Raw genomic sequence first — 21,909 nt, forward strand, 5'->3', positions numbered from 1 at the left:
CTGCTGTCTGCCCGACTGAACTCCCCACAGGAGGGAGAACCCAGCCCCAAGCGATACAGGCTACTGGAGCCCGAGTTGCACAAATATATTAAAATTTATTTTGACTGATTAAACTTGAAATATTTTGTTTCTAAATATATAGTAGGTTTAACATTTCTCCTGAAAAAACATCACATCAAATCGCTTTTGCTTTATTTCACCTGAGTTTAAACCATTTTTTGATTTAAAAAATAAATAAACCTCAAGTATACCATCCCTACAGTATACGTGCTGGATGGATTTTTATGTCTGACAAGTAGATTGTCAACTAGTGAATATAAGAAATACTCCCTTTACTCATCTGTACATTTCTACAAAGACTCTGGAATTTAAGCTTCATTGTGATTGATTCTATGGTGCTAGAAAACATGAGTTTAAGATTCTGATGCAACTTCTAATTTCTCTGACAATTAGGAATATGTTTAATTAGGGACTAGCACCTCCCCCCCAAAACAGATTTCTGAGCATGGCATACACTTACTGTACTACAATAGTTGTGTTTTTTTCCTTATGTTGTCCTCTTCCTACCTTGCACAGTGAGCTGAATTATTCCACGGTCCTCCCCATAAGAATTGATAGCGTGGCAGGAAAAGAAGCCAGAATCTTCACGCACAGTTGGCAAAATCTAGAGGTGGATTGAAAAGAAGCCATTGATTCAACAATATGTACAGAAAACAAATAAATGTAAGCATAAAATGATACAAACTGTTTCTCTTTGCAGTAGTACACAGATATTGTATGTGTGTGTGTACATGGAAAATACAAACACACATGTAACTATGCAGAATAAATATTAATGGCATGAGTGTAAGGTCCAAAAAGCTGGTATCTATCAAGACTAGAGGCAAGAGCTAAATCTATTAGAAAGCTGGGCATCTCCCCTTTCCAGTGGTAGAACCCTTTTTTAGCTCTGTTGGGTTACATGAGGTCAGATCTTTAATTTTTCACTGATCCAGGGCTCAATACTCCCTATTCTGCACCTAAGATCACTTTAATATTTTACTTTGGAAGCATGAAAGAAACTTTTCTTTGGCAGGTTGGTTTTTTTAAAAGGAGAATGGCAGATGTTTGAAGCAACTTAATATCTGGAAGTAATCCTAGTGGAGATGGATTTGTGGGCAGAGTGCAGGTGAGGTGGTCAAAAATGTATAATAAATGCAATTTAATGTACGGTGTCACAAATTATTGCAGGAAACTCTGGATATAAGCACCATAGTAATGATATCTATACATTATATATATATACGTACATATTTTATAGGTGGAGCTGGTAGAGCCAGCTATTATTAAGCTTGCCTAACATTTCCCATTATAAGATCCTGTTGCTTATAACTTTGCCAGACTTTAATAATTTGGGCTGAGATTTTTTTTATACCAGGTGTCTGCCTCAGGCTACTGTTTGTTTGTTTTTTAAATTTCAGTCACAATGGTCAATCCCCATGCTTTGGAACAGGGACCTGAAATTTGGCAGGGGAGTGACTGTGTCACAGATGTGCCTTTTTTTCATCCCCTTGAAAATCCACCCAAATGTAGCCAAGTTATAAGACTTTGAAAAATCCCAGTTTGTAAATGCACAATAGAGAGCTCTGACTTCAGCAGCTAAAATCTCCACAGACTGCCTCCTAACTGAGCATGTTCAAACCTCTCCCAGCTCGAAGTGCTGACTAGTCTGCTCATGCATCGTCCCCTCACAGATCCTACATGTGACAGAACTGCACATGAGCCGTCCACACAAATTTACTGAGCGTGTTGCATCCTCTCTCTTCTCCTAGAGCTGACCAGATTCTGCATGAGCCATACCCACAGAGTGGCTGAGCGTGCACCTTCCAGCCCAGGGCTACATCATAGAAGCTGGAGTTTCCCTGTAATGGCTGCTCCCAGCTGCTCCAGGCCAGCATGGGGCCAAGCAAAGGAACGGAGAGACAGGAACCTGTCTCTCCTGTGCTCTCAATAACTCCCCTGCTGGTGATCCAGGCAATGTGGAGAAGGCAACTGTCTGATTCTAACATAGAGAGGGCAGGGAACTGTGGGAAGTGAAAGGATGGTCTCATGGTTAAAGCAGCTGAATGCTGTCCTGGAGAACTGGATTCTATCCCTGCCACTGTCCCAGAGTTCTTATGTAATACTCAGGGCTGCCCGGGGTGGGGTAATTTGCCCCAGGCCCTGCAGGGGCCCCCATGAGAATATAGTATTGCAACTTTTTTTTATGGAAGGGGCCCCCAAAATTGCTTTGCCCCAGGCCCCTGAATCCTCTGGGCGGCCCTGGTAATACTTGGCAAATCACTTAAACCAGACTTTTCACAGATGGTCTCTAATTGTGTTTTTCTCATTTCCTGGGTGCCTGATTTGAGACCCTTGGATCTGATTTGCAGAAGTCCTGAACACTCATAGCTGCAACTGAAATCAATGGGAGCTGTGCTTTTAACATATAAAGTGCCTTATAATGCTACATACTCTGAAAAATCAAGTTGTAGGTGTCTGAAAATGGACACCCAAAATTAGTGGAAACATTTGATCATAATCTCTCTGCGCCTCAGTTCCTCATCTGTAAAATGGGGATAATACCACCACTTGCGGGGGGAGGGATAGCTCAGTGGTTTCAGCATTAGCCTGCTAAACCCAGGATTGTGAGTTCAATCCTTGAGGGGGCCATTTAGGGAACTGGGGTAAAAATCTGTCTGGGGATTGGTCCTGCTTTGAGCAGGGGGATTAGACTAGATGACCTCCTGAGGTCCCTTCTAACCCTGATAGTCTATGATTCACCTCACCTGGCTGTCTGTAAAGATAGATTAATTAATGTTTGAGAAGCACTCAGATAGTATAATTATGAGTGCCATAGAGAATCCTATGAGGAAATGAATAGTTTTTTATTCAGAACAGGGTTTGAATAGTGTGCAGTAAATACGGCCTGGGCCCCACACAGAACAATTAAAATAAAATATATATCTATATATTCAATAGCTGTTCATTAAGTGAGCACTGTCCATCCCATGTACTGAATAAGGCAGGGTTTCCTGTGGAAAAAACATTATGTGATCATGTAATTAAAGATTATGAGGGGGACAAATTAAGGTTGCACAGGCAACCTTAATTCTGACATTTCTTAACTTTTGAGAGCTTGACTTTGCAACCTTAATGTTCTTATAACTTTTTTGTGCATTTATATCTATAGCTATCTCTCTCTCTATATATATATATATATCACTACCATATTATTTCATGAACAATTTGCTAACCAAGAAAGGGATTCATGCCCCAATCTTGCACACAGAAGTGCTATCATGTGCACCCAGATGGAATCACACTAAAATCATCAAGATGGTTGTGGGTGCAGGGACCCATGCTAATGTATCTATTTGCACAATAGATTCATTTGTATGTAATAAATACTATTCATCGCATACGTACATGCACACACACACTTAGGACCTTATCCTCTCTCACTGAAGTCAATGACAAAACTCACATTGACTTCAACAAAAGTAGAACAGGAGCTTTACTGGATATTCTCCAAAACATCTTTCAGCTAGTGAAGAAAGAGCTATATTTTACTGTGAGAGTATACCTTAGCATCATCACAGAGCTAAAGTTATTTCCTTGAGTTTGATATAAAACATCTCTCTCTTTTTTTTATATAGTATAACTGAAAAGCAGTACTGGAAAATTAAAAGAATTTTGCCAACTTATGGAGAAAGTTTTGCATTGTTTTCTTTGGAAGGTTTTTTGAAAATCTGTGGGATTTTTTTTTTAATATATTACTAAATATACATGCAAAAATATGTTTTTACTAAATATACATGCGGGTTAGTAACTTATGTTTATAGATGAGTTTTAAATAAAACTCAGTGTTTAATTCACCTGATCTTGTCTTTCCTTAATCCTTCCCATCTGCTGAATATATTTTCTTCCCAAAAATATTTTTCTTTCCAAAGACCTCCCACTTCCTTTTATCCCTCCCTTTGCAGATGTTGTCAGTCCTTCCTCCACTACATCTTTCCATCCATCCCCAGACAGAATACAGTAGCAGCTCAACAGAGGAGCTGCAGAAAAGTGAAGTGTTGCTTAGCCCTGCTGCCCAGAGAGAAGTGGGGGGAAAAGAGCCTTGTTGGTGCCCTTCCCATGTAGCGGAGGGGGATAAGGGGAGACACCTGCACTTCCAGGGATCTAGAGCCTGGAGGGATTCTGATGACAAATCACACTGGAAACAATACTTAAAAGTAAAAGAAGATCAAAGAAAGGTGCTCCAATTGCTACATTAGGCATGGTATCCATCTAAATCTTTAAATACCGGGTATTTGGGCCAAAAAGTGCAGCAGCATCAGATGTCCTTAGTCCTGATGTCAATTTCAACACTAAGAAGGGCCGTATTACAAAACCATGTTAGGATTCATCACCTGGTCTCAGCTACTTGGATAGTGTTTTATACATGTACTGGTAATACAGACTCCAGGCCACATTGTGGCTATGGCAGGCTGGAGGTGGGGAGAGGGCACAAGAAGCCCTTTGTCCCTTGCTTAGCACACTTGTGCAGGAGGCAGCATTATTTGGCTGCAGGCTGCCGTAATGGAAGAAGGGGCAAGCTAGCACCATGAGAAACGATACTGTATCCAGAATGCATTTCTTGGCAGAGTCAGGGCAGGATCATGGCACCAGCCCACTAGGATAGCTTCACTTGTTTAGCAAGGGCTACCTCTACTCTTGCTCCCACTACTGCCCATGCGATACTAATGCCATTAAGGTGGTACACCTCCTCCCCATACCCTTTCCAACGGAGCCTCTTCTGGCTTAACTGAGCCCTGTCTATATTTGACAGATAAAGCAAGAGTCATAGCTCTGATACCACCAGAGAGCTGTATTTCCCATAAGTAACAGCAAAGCTGTGAAATATGACTTCTTGCCAGCTGGCTGGATGATTTTTGCTACAATATCCAGTATCTGCTGAATATTAACAAACACAGCGCAAGTCCTTCTCATGTCCCTGAGGCACTTTTTCCTTTAACCTCACTTGGCTTAGGATATTGTAATGGACATTTTATCTGGTTATTACTCTGACTGCCTGGGTGCCACTAGAAGCGCAGATGGGAAGAGGGAGAGAAGGCACTTGAAAAACACAGGGCCTGATTCTCTTGATACACTGGTTTTGTACCAATATGACTCCACTGACTTCAGAGGGGTTACTCCTGTTTCAAACCAGTATAAGAAAGAGGAGCATCAGACCCAAAGTCATTATTTTTAGATTGGCAGGAAGGGGGCGGGGAGCAGCTGTGCCTGATGTCCTCAGCCATAAAAAATAGAAGCAAGCAATGCTCTCGAATGTATAAACAGGTCATTAGTCGCTTTGCTTTAGTACCTGCAGGGTAGAGATGACTTCATCACCCACTTCCTTGGTGGAAACAAGATAGCGGGACATTTCAGGGTTAATGATTCGATCCTCTTTCTCCCAGCGGACTATGATGGGTTTCTCTCCATGTGCTGTGCAGCTCATCTCCTTCTTTTGACCCTGTGTTGCCAAAGTGGTGTTTGGATAGGAAGTGATCATAGCAGGAACTAAAATCAAAAACAAGGCAGCTCATCAGTGAGACAGCTATTGTAACTGAGGTCTGGCCTTGTAGTCTCAGGCTCAGCCATGCTCTTGATATGTCACTAGCTAGCACAAATACTTAGACAATGGTTTTATTTTCATTTTTATGTAATATAAGAAATAATATTTTAGCTGAAGATGGTCCCGAGCCAACATCTGAGATCCAAACAATTCTCCCTACACATTAGGGTTCTAGGAATCTAGATCTGAAGCTTGAGTCCATCCTTATCTTTAATAAATTAAAATATGCATAGATACAGAAAATTACCGTGAGCCATAAGCAGTCAGGTCCGTGGCCTGTAAAGATGTGATGGAAGAACTTTATACTCAGTGCCATCCTACTATGATGAGATTCAGCAGAAATGACTGAGGAAGACCAATGGGACACGTATTTACATTTTTATTTATTTATAAATATATTCTGCATTATTGTCAGCATTACAGTGGAGATCAGAGCCCCATTAAGCTAGGAGCTGTACAAAAACACAAGAGACAGATGGCTGCATAGAGGAACTTATGATCTATGTATGCACAGTATATACCGTAATTATCATATGTACTGCACATGTTTATATATAAAGCTGATGCTATATCTACCCTGATTTTCTCCTACTATATTGAGTAGTCAGTTTGGACATGATTTCAGCCTATTCACACTAAGTGTCTGCTGTGTTGGCTCTACAGGGCTAAGAAGAATAAAAAAGCTGTAAAATCTTACTTTTGTCACAATCTATATAAAGAAAATGCAATTTTCAAGTTTCATTTCAAAATCTACATTATGGCATAGATGTAATTATCTGTAGTGCTCAGAAGTCTTTTACTGCATGTCCTCCCCTCACGGTTCCTTAAAAAGACCAGCTCAGAACTGACCAATCCAAAACTGAACCTCCTCTCAAAATACCATTTCAACAAAATCAGACCCTGAAATCTCTGCCTTCTTTTGACACTGGGTGATGCAATAAAGTAAACCACAGCTGAGTGACTCACCAACAAGCACACCGAGTGCTGGGTTAGTTTGTGGTTGCTGCACTGCACTGTCTCTCTGCTCTGCTTGTTCTGGTCTCGTGAGCCAGAAGGTAACTGACATTTAGAAGACTCCTAAATTTTGACAGTAGCCTGATCACAAGAAAGAAGCAGCAGAGCCACACAGAGGAACAGTGTGGCATCAGCTTTGTGTCCAATTGTATATGTAAGTTTCTGAACAACATGCTCTAAAGCAGGCCAGGATGGGCCGTGGAGCAATCAGACATGTAGCCTGTGAAGTGGACTCTGGAATGAACTCAGGGCCACTGCCTCTCCCCACCGCACACATTGGCCAAAAAGTGAGCACTGCCACAAATGCTGTGATCTGCTGCTGAATATCACACTACACTACACTCACTCTTGACCACCTATGGCTTTTCTACACAGCATTTTGGAGCAAGCCACCCAGCCTGCATCAACAGCAGGCGTCATAGCAAGTCTCTGAGTGTGACCCCCCCTTATAAATTAAAAACACTTGTTTATATATTTAACACCATTATAAATCCTGGAGGCAAAGCGGGGTTTGGGGTGGAGGCTGACAGCTCACAACCCCCCATGTAATAACCTCACGACCCCCTGAGGGGTCCCGACTCCCAGTTTGAGAACCCCTGTGCTAGAGCTCTAAAAATAGCTGTATAAACAATACTTTAAGTTGTAGCTCAGGCTCTGAGTCAAGGAGGGGTGTGGGCTTCAGAGCCCTGCTCCAGCCTGAGCTACAACTTCAGAGTGCTCTCTATACAGATATTTTTAGAGTGCTAGGAAGAGCCCCTCTAATCCAAGTTGGTTGACTTCAGCCGGGAGGTGATCTCCAAAATGCTGTGTAGACATACACCTAGATTCTGCTCCCTGAATTGCCACCTGAGGGAGTGGAGAAGTGCTTTATTCACTCACACATCTGGCTCCCCGTTTATATGGAGATCATGGCAGGTGAGAAGAAAGAACCATTCAGTGATTAGAACCCAGCCTGACCTGTGCTGCTGCTGCAGCATCAGAATGAGACGCGGCTGAGGTCCTTCTGTCTGTCTGATAAACCAGCCACAAGCCTCCTGCTTCTTCCCAGGAAAGGAGCAAATCCTGCTTCCTTTTCTTCATCTTGGAGTCAGGCAGGCTAAGTGTTCCCTTCTTCTGGGTGCTACCATCATTAAGCTGTTGGCTGAGCAGAGTGAAAAAACAGCCCCCATCTGAGGAAATGGACTGAAGTAAGTCTGCTCAAGAGAGCCACATCCATCTTTACACTGACAGGAAGTAGGTTTGCCCACAGATTGGATTTTGGGTACAATCTTGAAGATGTGTCCTCTGACCTTGGGTTTCCTGATAGGCTACCACAGGCACAAGGTATAAAAAATGGTGCCATGTTGTGCCTCACCCTGCTATCCAGTGTTTGGAATAACAGTGGATAAAAGGGTGTGGACATGAGTGTCAATGATAAGGACAGGCAGATATGAGGAGTGTCGCCATTGTAATGATGCTGCCTCTGGCAGGACACAACTGAGAGTATCAATTCAGGACAAATTGCTTAGAGCAGGGCAGTTACAGCCCAAAGCTGGGTTTCCTTTATTATTAAGGTATACCAAATCAGCCAAACAGAGGGGACTTCGGTCTCACCCCACTGGCTAACCAGAAGTCATACAAGCAATTCCCTTAGACACTCCAGTTTCCCAGTATCACCACCAATGCCACTCGTTATGGGGATGAATGCTTATGAAAACCAACACCCCAGTAAAAGAAAAAAGGTTCTCCCAATCCCAAAGGACCAAGCCCCAGACCCGGGTCAATATATAAGTCCAATCTTACCCACAAATCACTCTGTTGCCAATCCTTTAGAATCTAAAATCTAAAGGTTTATTCATAAAAAGAAAGAAATATAAATGAGAGTTAGAATTGGTTAAATGGAATCAATTACATGCAGTAATGGCAAAGTTCTTGATTCAGGCTTGTAGAAGTGATGGAATAAACTGCAGGCTCAAATCAAGTTTCTGGAGTACATCCACAGCTTGGATGGGTCATTCAGTCATTTGTTCAGAGCTTCAGTTTGTAGCAAAGTTACTCCAGAGGTAAGAAGCAGGATTGAAGACAAAATGGAGATGATGCAGCTGCCTTTTATATTCTCTGCCATGTGGAAGGACACCCCTTTGTTCTTACTGTGGAAAATTACAGCAGCAAGATGGAGTTTGGAGTCACATGGGCAAGTCACATGTCCATGCATGACTCATTTCTTTACAGGCCGATGCCATTGTTTACATGTTTCAGAGTAGCAGCCATGTTAGTCTGTATCCGCAAAAAGAACAGGAGTACTTATGGCACCTTAGAGACTAACAAATGTATTAGAGCATAAGCATTGTTTACATGTTACTTTGAACTGTTCCCAGGAAAGCTCAGATGTGGATTGGCGTCTCCCAAAATCCATTGTCAGTTAAGTGTTTCTTGACTGGGCACTTAATCTGTAGATTCCTTTCTCAAGAAGCTGACCAAATGCTTCACTAATGCTACTTAAAATCAAACACATTGAGATACAAGTACATAGCCAATATTCATAACTTTTACTACAAAATGATACACACATACAGATAGCATAATCAAAACCAGCAAATTATAACCTTTTCAACAACAACCTTTGTACAATATTTGCTGCAAATATATGACAGTGGTTGCAACAATGATCTATATGGTCACAGTTTATGTCAATAATGTCACACCCTGCTATCCAGTGTTTGGAATAACAGTGGATAAAAGGGTGTGGACATGACTCAATGGATAAGGACAGGCAGATATAAAGAGTGTCGGTGGATAGAGGCGACGAAGGATTAACCCTTTCAGATGCTCTGGACTGAGACTAAAAATGTTGCTTCACTGCCTCAGCCCTCTCCAAGCCTTGGAAAGTAATGAAAAAATAAAGACCTTCCGTGTGTGTGTGTGCGGGGGGGGGGGGGGGTGAGAGGGAGCATAGGAGAAACACAGTATATTATTGTGATAATATGTTCATATGAAGAACATAAAGAAAGCGTATGAGAGAAAAAAAATCTTAAAGAAATGATTTCAGGTCTCCACTATCAGCCATTCAGGCAGTTAAAAACACAACTAGTACCTTTCCATGTCAACCCTTGCTGTAGGGTTGTTATGCAGTAATGGATGGGAGGAAAGGGGGCCTGGGCAATTGCGAATAGGAAGGACGTCTGTCACTCAGTTAAGATCTGGCCCACGCTGAAAAAGTTTGAAAGCTCTGTGTGCTGAACGGAACCACCTTCCTCTGAATCGAATAGGCCCTTTACTTGGAGGTGCCTGGGAGCAGAAGTAGAGGGAGGACACTCCTTGCCAGCCTCTCACATCCAGAGCTACTTCCACAGTACCCTTCTCTCCACTTCTATGCCTGGTGAGCCTGCCTCTTTCTGTCAGGCAAATAGTCAATTTGTTTCATTTACATTTTTGTGGGTCTCAATTTCAGAAAGAAAATAGTGCCACTCAACTTGGTTCGGGGCCTTTCCAGTCTTTTCTTCCAGACTAAGCCACTGCTAGTGGACAGAAGAAGAAACCTTTTTTAAACGAATTACTATAATTACTGTTTTGAAATGCTAATGTTTGGTGGCATGACCTTTTCACATGTCAGAGCTATTGATGCTTGGATATGACAATATGTCAGGATGCAGCCCTTTCCGTTAGAAGGGTTTCTGAACCATAACAAACGGATCTGATAATTAACAGGGTTATGGAGCTGTGGGTTAGAATTAAAAATTGGATCTAATTACAGAAGGGATTCTTAGAAAGGTTTTCTCTGAGATATGATGCACTTACCAGGCATCATTATGCAGTCTGATTATCTATGTCTTGTAAAACTGTTTGTATATTAAATCCTGATAAACTTTTTTACAGAGAAGTGTTCCACATTAAAGATTACTTGGAAGAGGAAACTGAGTTGAGAGGAATTCCTTCTTTCATAAAAATAAGTTGTGGTCCCCATTTCTCCAGGAGTCTCACGAAATATAATACTGCTCAGCTGATTTATTTCACAAAAGCATGACTTTCCAACTATCAAGAAGGACATATATACAGAGGGTCAGCTTTTGGGGCATGCACCCATTTGCATCTAAACTTACAAATCAGTAAATTAGGCATATACAGTTATCCAATTTATGGACGCAAAGGTAGGTTTTATATGTGTACCTGGGGGCACTGGCACATTTTGGCCCTGGTCCTGCAACTTTGGACAGACAGCTGCACCTATGCACTACATGTCGTAGGAAATGAAAAGGAGGCCCTTTGAAAATGTGGCTTACAAGTTCTAGCGCCAAGTGCCTGAGCTTGCACCTTTGAATTTAGTCAGAGCGGGCATGGGGCTTAGAAGTTCACAAGCATTTTCTGTTTGTTGTAAACTATATTCAGTTGGTATTTCTACAGTAGTGTATGAACTCAATATTCACAAATTTGGTTAATCATGGAAGCTAGCAATGGAAAAAAACGATTAAATTATCTAGTTGATTGATTCCCTGATAAGTATGGGATATAGTCCCCAAATAGAGTTATAGCATGATGTAGAATTTAGTAAAAAGGGGAAAAAAGAGGACCTGGGGAATTATAGATCAGACAATCTAACGTTGATACCTGGATACTGAAACAATTTATTAAAATCCAGTTTGTAAGCACCTAGGGAATAATAGGATGATAAGTAATAGCCAGCATGGATCTGTCAAGAAAAAATCATGTCAAGCCATCCTAATTTCCTTCTTTGGCAGGGTTACTGGCCTACTGGATAGGAAGGGAAGCAGTAGATGTGATATAGCTTAAGTTTAGTAGGGCTTTTGACACAATCCCACATAATATTCTCATAAGCAAATTAGGGAAATGTGGTTAAACTGAAATTACTATAAAGTGGGCACATAACTGGTTGAAAAACCATACTCAAAGAGTAGTTATCAAGGATATGCTGTCAGATTGGGAGGATGTATCCACAGAAGTCCCGCAATGGTCTGTCCTGGGTCCAGTACTATAATGTATTTTCATTAATGACTTGGATAATGGAGTGGCGATTATGCTTATAAAATTTGGAAGTGACACCAAGTTGGGAGGGATTGCAAGCACTTTGGAGGACAGGATTAGAATTCAAAGTGACCTTGACAAATTAGAGAATTGGTCTGAAATCAACATGATGAAATTCAATAAAGAAAAGTGCAAAGCAGAAGCAGCTGTAGCATGGATTCAATTGCACCCACCATGAAACCAAGCAGGTCAAACCTGAGTGGCACTGTGAATCTGTGTGCCAGGTCACAATGGCTGGAGTGGGGAGCCCAGCCCAGCCCCACGGGACAGGAGCCCCCACTTCAGGGTGAGGTCACTCTCCAGCAGCCCCCTCTCTGGGCTTCCCCTCCATATCGAGACAGGATTAGGGTTGTGGTGCTGGGGCAGAGGGAACTTCCGTGGGTGATCGGTGACCCCCTTGATTACAGTATAGTACATCCATTGAATCAAGCAGCTACCTCTGCCCTGGTACCAAGTATTACCACTTAGAAGGAAAAATCATAGGCACAAATGCAAAAAGGAGAATAACTGGGTAGGTGGTAGTACTGCTGAAAAGGATCTGGGGTTACAACTGAATATGAGCCAACAGTGTGATACAGTTGCAAAAAAGGCTCATATCATTCTGAGGTGTATTAACAGGTGTGTCTTATGTAAGACACGAGAGGTAATTGTCACACTCTACTTGGCACTGGTGAGGCCTCAGCTGGAGTACTGTGTCCAGTTTTGGGTGCCACACTTTAGGAAAGATGTGGACAAATAGGTCAGTGTCTAGACGAGAGCAAAAAATAATAATAAACGGTTTAGAAAACCTGACCAATGAGGAAAGGTTAAAAAAACTGGGCATGTTTAGCCTTTTAAGAAATGAAGAAGGAGGGGTGAGGCCACCGGGGGGAGGGGGACGGAGGGCTGAAAACAGTCTTCAAATAAGTTAAAAATTTCTTATAAAAACAACAGTGATCAATTATTGTCCATGTCCACTGAAAGTAGAACATGAAGTAATCGACTTAATCTGCAATGAGGGAGATTTAGGTGAGATATTAAGAAAAACGTTCTAACTATAAGAATAGTTAAACTCTGGAACAGGCTTTCAAGGGGGTTTGCGGAATTCTTGTCACTGGTGGTTTTTAAGAATAGGTTAGACAAACACCTGTCAGGGATGGTCCAGGTTTATTTGGTCTTGACTCGGCGCCTCTTGAGGTGCCTTCCAGCCCTACAATTTCTATGATTCTGTGTGTCATTCATTTTTTGGTTCAGGGGCCAAATCAAAAAATTTGAAAAAAACTCCCAGTGTTTCTAAACTTAATTTGTTTTATTTTCTCACCAAAATGAAAACAAAACAAAACAAAGTTTGTTTCAGATTGAAAAACACCCAAAATGAAACAAAACCAAGAACCCCCCTTTTTTCCCCCAGTTTTTCATTTTGCTTTGTTGTTTTAGGGTGTTTTTTATTTGAAACAAAGGAAAAAAATGTTTTTCATTTTGTTTTGTTTCTGCTTTTTTAAAACTTTTTTTTGTAATAAACAGCTAAACTTCAAAATGAAAAGTTTCAAAATGAAAAGTCAAAACATTTAATTTCAAAATGGTCTAAATGAACCATTTTGACTTGTTTGAAAAAAATCCATTTTTTTCAGGTAAAACTACTCACCAAATTTGATCTCAATTCATTAATATTTTCTCTAATAGCATTTAAACTGATAACAAGTATCTCTCCCTCTACTACAGAGTTGTAGTTCAAGAATGTCCTGGACACAAGTCTGAGAATAATGTAATTTAAATACTTGCTGCATGAATTTAATTACTCAAACATTAAATCTCATATGGCCTACAGAATGAAAGGGGGGTATTTTAAATGCTTAACTCAAAAGGGTCAGCTTAATAAAAAAAGCTTTTGATATTTTCAGAATTTGAGTGCAGCAATCTAGAATACTAATATTTCTATGAGTACTCAAAGTCCAAAACTGATATTTTACATCTGAGGTATACATAAGAATCTTAAAAATACATTGGGTGGTTACGAAACACAGATACTGCATCTACCAATTTGCATGTCTGAGTCACAATCTGCTTTTGTGGCAACTATACATTGCCCCATACATTGAGCTAGTGGCAAAGGCAGAATTTAGCACTGTACAGCTGCAAAAAATGTCAAGTTTGGCTCTGAATCTGAATTCCCCAAGCTTCAGGGAAATTTGGTTTGGGGTTCTTTTTTCATTTCTCTAGTTTTAACTGTGCCAGCAAACAGCTAACTAACTGATATTTCAATGCCAAACCAAACTCCATCTATCCTTTTTCCTTTATAAAAAAATTGTGATGATTTGGGAGAGTCTATCTACGTGCCACTTATGAATTCTGGTTGATATTGGGGACCTTCTGTGTTTCTGTGTCAGACTGAAAACGATTTTGAATGCAGAGACTGTTTGCCTTCTCTGTTGTCTTTTGCCTCCATATTGAGCTAAAACTCACAGGAGATAGGAGAAATTCTTGCACCTGGCACATGGCTAACAATAGATGGTCATTAACCTCTGATGATTGAACATTCAGATGGAATACCCTTGGACAAAGATAGCTGCCACTCAGTGAACACCAGTTTTTCAAGTCTGAACTTCAGGGGTGAGGTAACTAAGCAACGAATCACCTGACTTTGATCACCTGATGAGCTGCCAAAAGGGATTGGAGGTTCTAAAAGAGAGAGCCTCTCATTGAATAGTGGATGGTGTGGGGGAAGAGTATGTGTGGCGGGATACTGACTGGAAAGATCAGAGAGAGACACTCTATTCAGAGGAGAAACTATGAACTGCAGGAGAGGGATCAACACTGCAGAAGACTCTGACCTAAGCCCAAGGAATGTTCCAGGGCGGTGAGGGAACCGAGGCAGGGAAATGTTTATAGGATCTGTGTATCTTTTTTTCTTCTGGATCTGAGTATCTTTTGTGCTCGCTAATGTAAAGAGTAATTGTGTTTAGAAATCTTTGCAAAGCCTGTGTGTGTTATGTGCTATACCTATCATGTGTCCCTGAAAAAATTGAATGGTAAAACCACAGTGCGCACAAGGATACAGCTCTGGGAGAGGGTTTGGTGAAACTACTGGAGGGTTAGCATGCAAGTCCTGGGGCAGCTGGGCCATCTGGGCCTGTTTTGTTAAGCAGTAACAGACACAGGGCCTGTGCCAGAGAGGCCAAGGAAAGAAACAGTGTGACAGTCTACTCAGAGCAAGGGAAGCTTAAGGACAGAAGGGTCTATAGCAGGGGTCGGCAACCTATGGCACACGTGCCAAAGGTGGCATGCAAGCCGATTTTTACTGGCACATTGCTGCCAGCCGGGGTTCCGGCCGCCGGCCCCGCTCAGCCCCCTTCCTGCCTTGATGAAGGGAATCCTAGGCTGGCAGCGGGCTGAGTGGGGCCGATGGCCAGGACCCAGGCTGGCAGGAGCCGGCGGCCGGAACTCCAGACCGTCAGCTGGCTGAGCCTTTCAGCCCGCCACCAGTCTGGGGTTCCGTCCACCGGCCCCGCTCAGCCAGCTGCCGGTGTAGGGTTCTGGCCACCGGCTCCTTGCCAGCTGCGGTTCCGGCCCCGCTCAGCTCACTGCCAGCCTGGATGGAAGGAACCCCAGGCCGACAGCGGGCTGAGCGGGGCTGGTGGACGGGACCCCAGCTGGCAGGGCCGGCGGAGAGAACCCCAGACCGGCAGCGCGCTGAGCCACTCAGCCCGCTGCCGGTCTGAGGTTCCGTCCACCGGCCCCTGCCAGCCGGGGTCCCTGCTGCCGGCCCCGTTCAGCCCGCTGCCAGTCTGGGGTTCTGTCAGGGGCCCCTGTAAATGTAAAATTTATTTTGGCACATGAAACCTTAAATTACGGAAGACTTGGCACACCACTTCTCAAAGGTTGCCGACCCCTGGTCTATAGGGACCCAAACACAGCAGTCCGGTGAGTGTCCAGCAGAGGGAGTGTTACCAGGGCTGTGTGTGTGACAAGTAAATAAGAAACAAATATTCAAGCAAACTTTCTTAGAAAGGACACTAGAAAAATTATATAAGAAGAAATCATTTTATTCTTTACTGACAACTTTATCCCTCCTTAGCCTCCGTTTCCTCTAACACAGTCGTCAGCACTGACTCTTCATTGCCATAGCAAGGACTCGTACAGCTACATATTTCCTTTCCTTCCAGAGCTGATTTCTTACTCTCCACAATCTATTTGCAATGATCCTAACCCATAAACTCTCCAAGACTCTCCTCTTATTCTCTCCATGTCAAAAGAAGATTTCTGGTATCAAAGCCACATTCCTAAGACTGCATGTTTCTCTTTCCTTCTATCTTTAACCAACTATTGTTAAGTGGTGTAAATAGCCTAATTAAATATCTTGGTTCTTTATTAACAAACCATCTTGAACAATCTATTTAATAAAATCAATAAAATATATTTCTCAGTAGAATTTACTTCACCATTTTGGCTTTATTGGCATAAGAAATGTGCCGAATCCAAACAACTTCTGACATTAGGAACATTCAGATTAAGATAAATAGACTGTGGAACAAACTCCCACAGCATGTCATCAAGGTCAAAATTTAGTAAGATTCAAACAAGAACATTTATATGAACAACAAGAAGTCATAGTTGTAGCAGTAAATACTTACTTCTAAAGTGTTTTGGAAGGGATATAAAGCATCATGATTCAGGGCTTAACCATCTCCAGTTATTAGGATTTAGGAGGCGGCTTCCCTGGGGGCCAGATTGCCCCACATCTGCCTTCTGGGGGGTTCTTTGCATAGTACCTGTTGCTATGCTGACCCCTGTTGAAGATAGGATTGTGGACTATATAGACCATAGGTCTGAGCCAGTATGACAGTTCATATCTTCAAGATCTGAATTTTGCAATGTGAGCCCAGATCTACTGGTTTGTATGTAGTGAGGGTTCTGTATTTAAAGCTGGTCTTCGGCCTGGAAGGATGATGATTAAATTTTTTACATGTCAACCAGTTATCTTCCCCTTCCTTAAGTGGACATTGTAGGGAATAACTTCACTGGTAGAGATTGCTAACTTCCCCATCCAAAAATCAAGGTGCAGAATTCAGTAGAACAGGTAAGAACTGTTGAATTGATTCACATAAAATAAGAGCTTGTGCAGTCACCTTACACCTAAATCTCGAACTAAACTGAACCTGGACCTTTACTGAGTTTCAGTAAAGTTTGTTAACTTGCCTTTATTTCCTCTCTTTAATGTTTGTCCACCACTGCACTTATTATTTCATCAGGAACTGAAATTGGACGTATTGATTTACCGTTAGAAAAGCTATTCTTATTCCACACCAAGGAGGCTCCAATAAGTTAGGATAAGCTTGAGATAACCATCTGAGCCAAACTTCTCAATCTTTTTAGATTCACCCATCACAAGGCATTAATAAACTGAAGTGAACCTGGTGTGAATTCCACTGAAAATCCCTTTATAAGAAATTTGCAACGTTGTGAGTTTTTTCATTTTTTCTGTTTTTAGCTGAGTTCAACCAGTTTGTTAAAAACATCCACCAAGGAAGAAAAATGTTAAAAATACCCTCTCTCTGAACATATAATGAATAATTACCACTATAGTGAGCCTCCAGGCAGCAAATAGGTGCTATATTCCCCAGGATTCCTAGAAGCTGAAGAAAGAACTGTTGATGGGACGATAGCACTGGCAGGCTCTCTATAGTAGGGTGAAGGGGCAAATGTGGTTTGCCCAATTCCAAACCATCTTTAAAACTAGGGTGACCATATGTCCCGTTTTTAAAGGGACAGTCCCATATTTAAGCCCTCCTGCAGGTGTCTGACTTTTTCTTTAAAACGGGCAAATTGTCCTGTATTTTCTGTCTCCCCCACATCAGTACTGGTGGGTCCTGCTGCTGGCCAGATCCCTGCTCGCCAGCCACCCAATGAGGGGCCGGCCCAGTGGCCTATGATGGGGGTGGGTGTGCAAGGCTGGGGCGAAGATGCAGCATGCAGGGCCGGCCGCTCCCCCTGCTGGTCCGTCAGCTCAGTCCCCACTGCGTGCTGACTCTTGGCCAGCAGGGTCGTACCCCCCCTATCCTGTTTCTGGCTGGCACTGGCTGCGTGCTGCAATCTGTGGTGGTCGATGAGTGCGGCCAGGCACCAGGCAGTGGCTGGTTATGTGTTGCCTCTGCTGCCCACCCATTGGCCATTTACATGCTTCCCCTCTCACTGACCTCTCTCTGCTTTGCCCCTCCCCAGCCCTGTAGCTCCTCCATATCCCCTGCAGCAGGACACGTCCCATTCCCAGCACTGTGCAGAGAACCAGCCCCTGGTCAGCATGCTCAGCTCACTTACAGCCTGGCCGGCAGGCTCCTGCCTTCCCCCACTGCCTCTGGCTGGGATGGCGCACCGGGAAAGCCCAAGACCCTCTGGCCTGGGGCGCTGGCCAGGAGGAGCTGAGCCCTGCATGTGCCAAATCCCCACACAGCGCTGGCACGGGGAAGCCTCTCTGCCCCTTAGCTAAGCTCTGGAGTGCAGGGGGAAGCAATTTCCAGCCTGTTCACGCCCTGACCCTGCAGGCTCCACAGCAGCCCCCCAGGCAGGGGCTTAGCACCCTCTTCACCCACCCACCCTGCCCTGGGTTCTGCCCCCAGGGAGCGCAGGGCTGCTCCGTCCTCTAGGCACCCTCCTCTGCTGAGCCACCTCTGTGGCTGGGTTCACTGAAGCCCCTGCAGACAGGTTCCCTGGGCCCTGGTGCACAATGCATCCTTAGGGCTTAACCCCTTCCTGCTCGTGCTGTAACCGGGGGACAGGAGGCAGCAGGGTTATGTTGGTGGCCAGCAGCAGCCTGGAGGTGTTAGGTGCCTTGTGACACTGTATGCGCAGGAAGTGACAAGCTGCTTCCAGCCACATGGGAGCGGTGGGGGGCTGCGGGGGAGAAGGAAGAGATGAGCTCTGCAAAGACACAGGCCAGGTCATGCCTTCCCCCCTCCCCTGCGTCTGGAAGTAGCTCCTATCCCTTCCCTCTCGCACAGTGCCAAAAGTCTGCTGCTGCCCATATTCTGGTGTGAACCCTGGCAGAAATCTGGGGAGGGGGGGCATGTGACCCTGCATGCTGCCCCCTCCCCATGTGTTGCCTTAGGAAGATGTGGTGCCACATACCAGGAGAGGCAGGTCCATCCCAGGAGCCCAGCCAGGTATGGAGGGTGGAGAGCTCCAGGCAGGGAGGGTCAGATTGGTCAATCACCCCGCCGTGTGAGAGAGGTATATGGGAGTGTGTGTGTGTCACCCCTCCCCGTGTGTGTGTGTGTGTGGGTGGGTGGGTGTTAGGGGTGTGTGTGTCACCCTTCACTATGTGAACCCTAAAGCCTTAAAGATAAGAAGGTAAATGAAAAGAATTCAACTACTCAGTATTTCTTTTTAACAGGGGCTCAGTCAACTTGATGTTAATTTGAACATTTGTACGATTGATTGCCTTTGAACTCGCTTGAATACGAGTACTTTTACCAGGTGTCCCATATTCAGCATAGAGAAATACGGTCACCCTATTTAAAAGTGTTCAAAGGTTTGAGTCAAATCCAAACATTGCATGGATTCAAGTTCTGCTTAAGTGAGGTGATGAAAACAAAGAAGGAGAGAGGGTCCAATGAGAAAACAACCCATTGGAAAAATGAAGCGGCAAATATAGCAGATAACAAGCAGAGTTAAAAAATAAATACAAAGGGAACTCGAGTAGCAGTATGGTCTAGTAGATATGATGATAGACTGCTGTCTCAGAAGATGTGGGTTCTATTCCTGGTGCTCTCACTGACCTGCTATGTGACCTTTGGCAGGTCATTTCACCTCTGTTTCTTCTCCCACTCTTGTCTATTTAGCTCTTCAGAGCAGGTCCTGTCACTCTTTGTCTGTACAACTTCTAGCACACTGGGGTCCTGAGCTTGGTTGGTGTTGTGACCCAGCACCCCATATTCTTCACAGTGATGTTATTATGATATGGTGATAGCTAGGGCCTTACCAAATTCACAGTCCATTTTGGTCAATTTCACTGTCATAGGAATTTAAAAATCATAAATTTCATGAGTTCAGCTATTTAAATCTGAAATTTCACGGTATTGTAATTTCACGGGTTGAGGTTCTGCTACCCTTACTTCTGCACTGCTGCTGGTGCCTTCAGAGCTGGGCAGCTGGAAAGTGACAGCTGCTGGCCGGGAGCCCAGCTCTAAGGGCAGAGCCTCCACCAGCAGTAGCACAGAAGTAAGGATGGCATGGTATGGTATTGACACCCTTACTTTTGCGCTGCTGCCTGCAGAACTGGGCCCTCAGTCAGCAGCCGCCACTCTCCAGTCACCCAGCTCTGAAGGCAGCAGTGCAGAAGTAAGGGTGGCATGGTAAGGTATTGCCACCCTTACTTCTACACTGCTGCTGGTGCGGTGCTGCCTTCAGAGCTGAGTGCCTGGCCAACAGCTGCCACTCTCCAGCTGCCCCGCTTGGAAGGCAGCACAGAAGTGAGGGTGGCAATACTATGACCCGCCTAAAATAACCTTGTGACACCCCCTGCAACATCCTTTTGGGTGAGGACCCCCAATTTGAGAAACGCTGGTCTCCCCATGAAATCTGTATAGTATAGGGTAAAAGCACACAAAAGACCAGATTTCATGGAGGGAGACCAGATTTCACGGTCCGTGATGCATTTTTCATGGTCGTGAATTTTGTAGGGCCCTAGTTATAGCATAATTATGATGTATTTTATGCAAGATAAGTCATGTGAGATGTCATTGAAAAGATTATGATTTGCTGAATATGATTATCCTATTTGTATGCATGTATTGTTTTTGTTTCTGAAGTTATAAATATTAACTATATATCTGTATTTCAAATGTAGTTACACCTGGGTAACGTCCACTAGACAAGATGTTTTCAGTCTAGATGGGCGTGGAGGGGCCTATTCGGGGCAATGGGCCAATAGGAAAAAACAATTGGCCTTAGGAGAAACTTCTCTCCCACATGGTGAGCCTTCCTGTGAATGCTCCAGATAGCCTGTGAGTGATGACTGCTATGACTCTACAAGGACATGTGATGAGACCACATGTCTCTAGACTCCATCTTGGGATGTCAGTGTTTTTCAAAAGACCAGTCTGGGAACCAAACTTTGAAACAAGGGGTTCCTGCCGTATACTAAAGCTATATAAGGCCGGTAGTGACATCATCTGGTATTCTTCACTCCTCACCCAAGAAGACTCCTGGAAACACCTCAGGAAAAAAGGCTGAACTGGGGGAAGTGCTGGACCCAGGCTAAAGGGATTTTTAGCATATGGGCTTCCAAGCTGTAAAGCCTTTTAATATGCCCCTTAAGAATCCCTTGCCCCTTAAGCATCTGCAGCCTCCTTTTATCATCTCTTAGGGTGAGAATCTGCTATTAATATCAAATCTATTTAGTATATTAAGTTTAGTTTGCATTTTTTGTTTATTTGCTAGGTAATTTGCTTTGATATGTTTGCTATCACTTATAATCATTTAATTAGGGTTACCATATTTCAGCAAGTAAAAAAGAGGATGGGAGGAGCCCCGCCCTAGCCCCGCCCCTGTCCTGCCCTAGCCCCGCCCCTGCCCCTCCCACTTCCCGCCCCCCTCAGAACCCCCAATCCTCCCCCCGCTCCTTGTCCCCTGACTGACCCCTCCTGGGACCCCTGCCCCTAACTGCCCCCCAGGACTCCACCCCCTACCTAAGCCTCCCTGCCTCTTGTCCCCTGACTGCCCCCTCCTGAGACCCTCCCCCCATCCTAACTGGCCCCCTAGTACCCTACCCCCTACCTGTCCCTTGACTGCCCCAACCCTTATCCACACCCCCAGACAGACCCCTGGGACTCCCACGCCCCATCCAACCACTCCTCACCCCCTGACAGCCCCCTCCAGAACTCCCAACCCCCCCCCCGCTCCTTGTCCCCTGACCACCCCTCCTGGGACCCCTGCTCTTAACTGCCCTCCAGAACCCCACCCCCTACCTAAGCCTCCCTGTTCCTTGTCCCCTAACTGCCCCCTCCTGAGACCCCCCCACCCTAACTGCCCCCCCGGACCCTACCCCCTACCTGTACCCTGACTGCCCAAAACCTTATCCACACCCCCCAGAAAGCCCCCCCCCGCACTCCCGACCCCCCCCCCACTCCCTGTCTCTTGACTGCCCACTCCAGAACCTCCCTGCCCCTTCTCCGACCCCCTGGCCCCCTTACCCTGCCGCTCAGACCAGCGTGCTGGGGAGGAGGAGCAGGGGGAGGAGCTCCAGACTGCCAGTGCGAACG

The 21,909-nt window shown here is 44.3% G+C and overlaps 1 protein-coding gene across 1 annotated transcript in view; it reads right to left on the reverse strand.

Moving 5' to 3' along the window:
* The window catches only part of DSCAM (DS cell adhesion molecule), a 554,872-nt gene that overhangs the window by 129,089 nt on the left and 403,874 nt on the right, over positions 1-21,909 (reverse strand). The window contains exons 13-14 of the mRNA XM_065422504.1: positions 5,390-5,586; positions 568-664 (exon numbers count right to left, since the gene is read on the reverse strand). Coding sequence (XP_065278576.1) covers positions 568-664; positions 5,390-5,586 — 294 coding nt within the window. The remainder of the gene's footprint in view (positions 1-567; positions 665-5,389; positions 5,587-21,909) is intronic.

The sequence above is a fragment of the Emys orbicularis genome, chromosome 1, assembly GCF_028017835.1.
Source record: "Emys orbicularis isolate rEmyOrb1 chromosome 1, rEmyOrb1.hap1, whole genome shotgun sequence".
Classification (NCBI taxonomy): Eukaryota; Metazoa; Chordata; order Testudines; family Emydidae; genus Emys; species Emys orbicularis.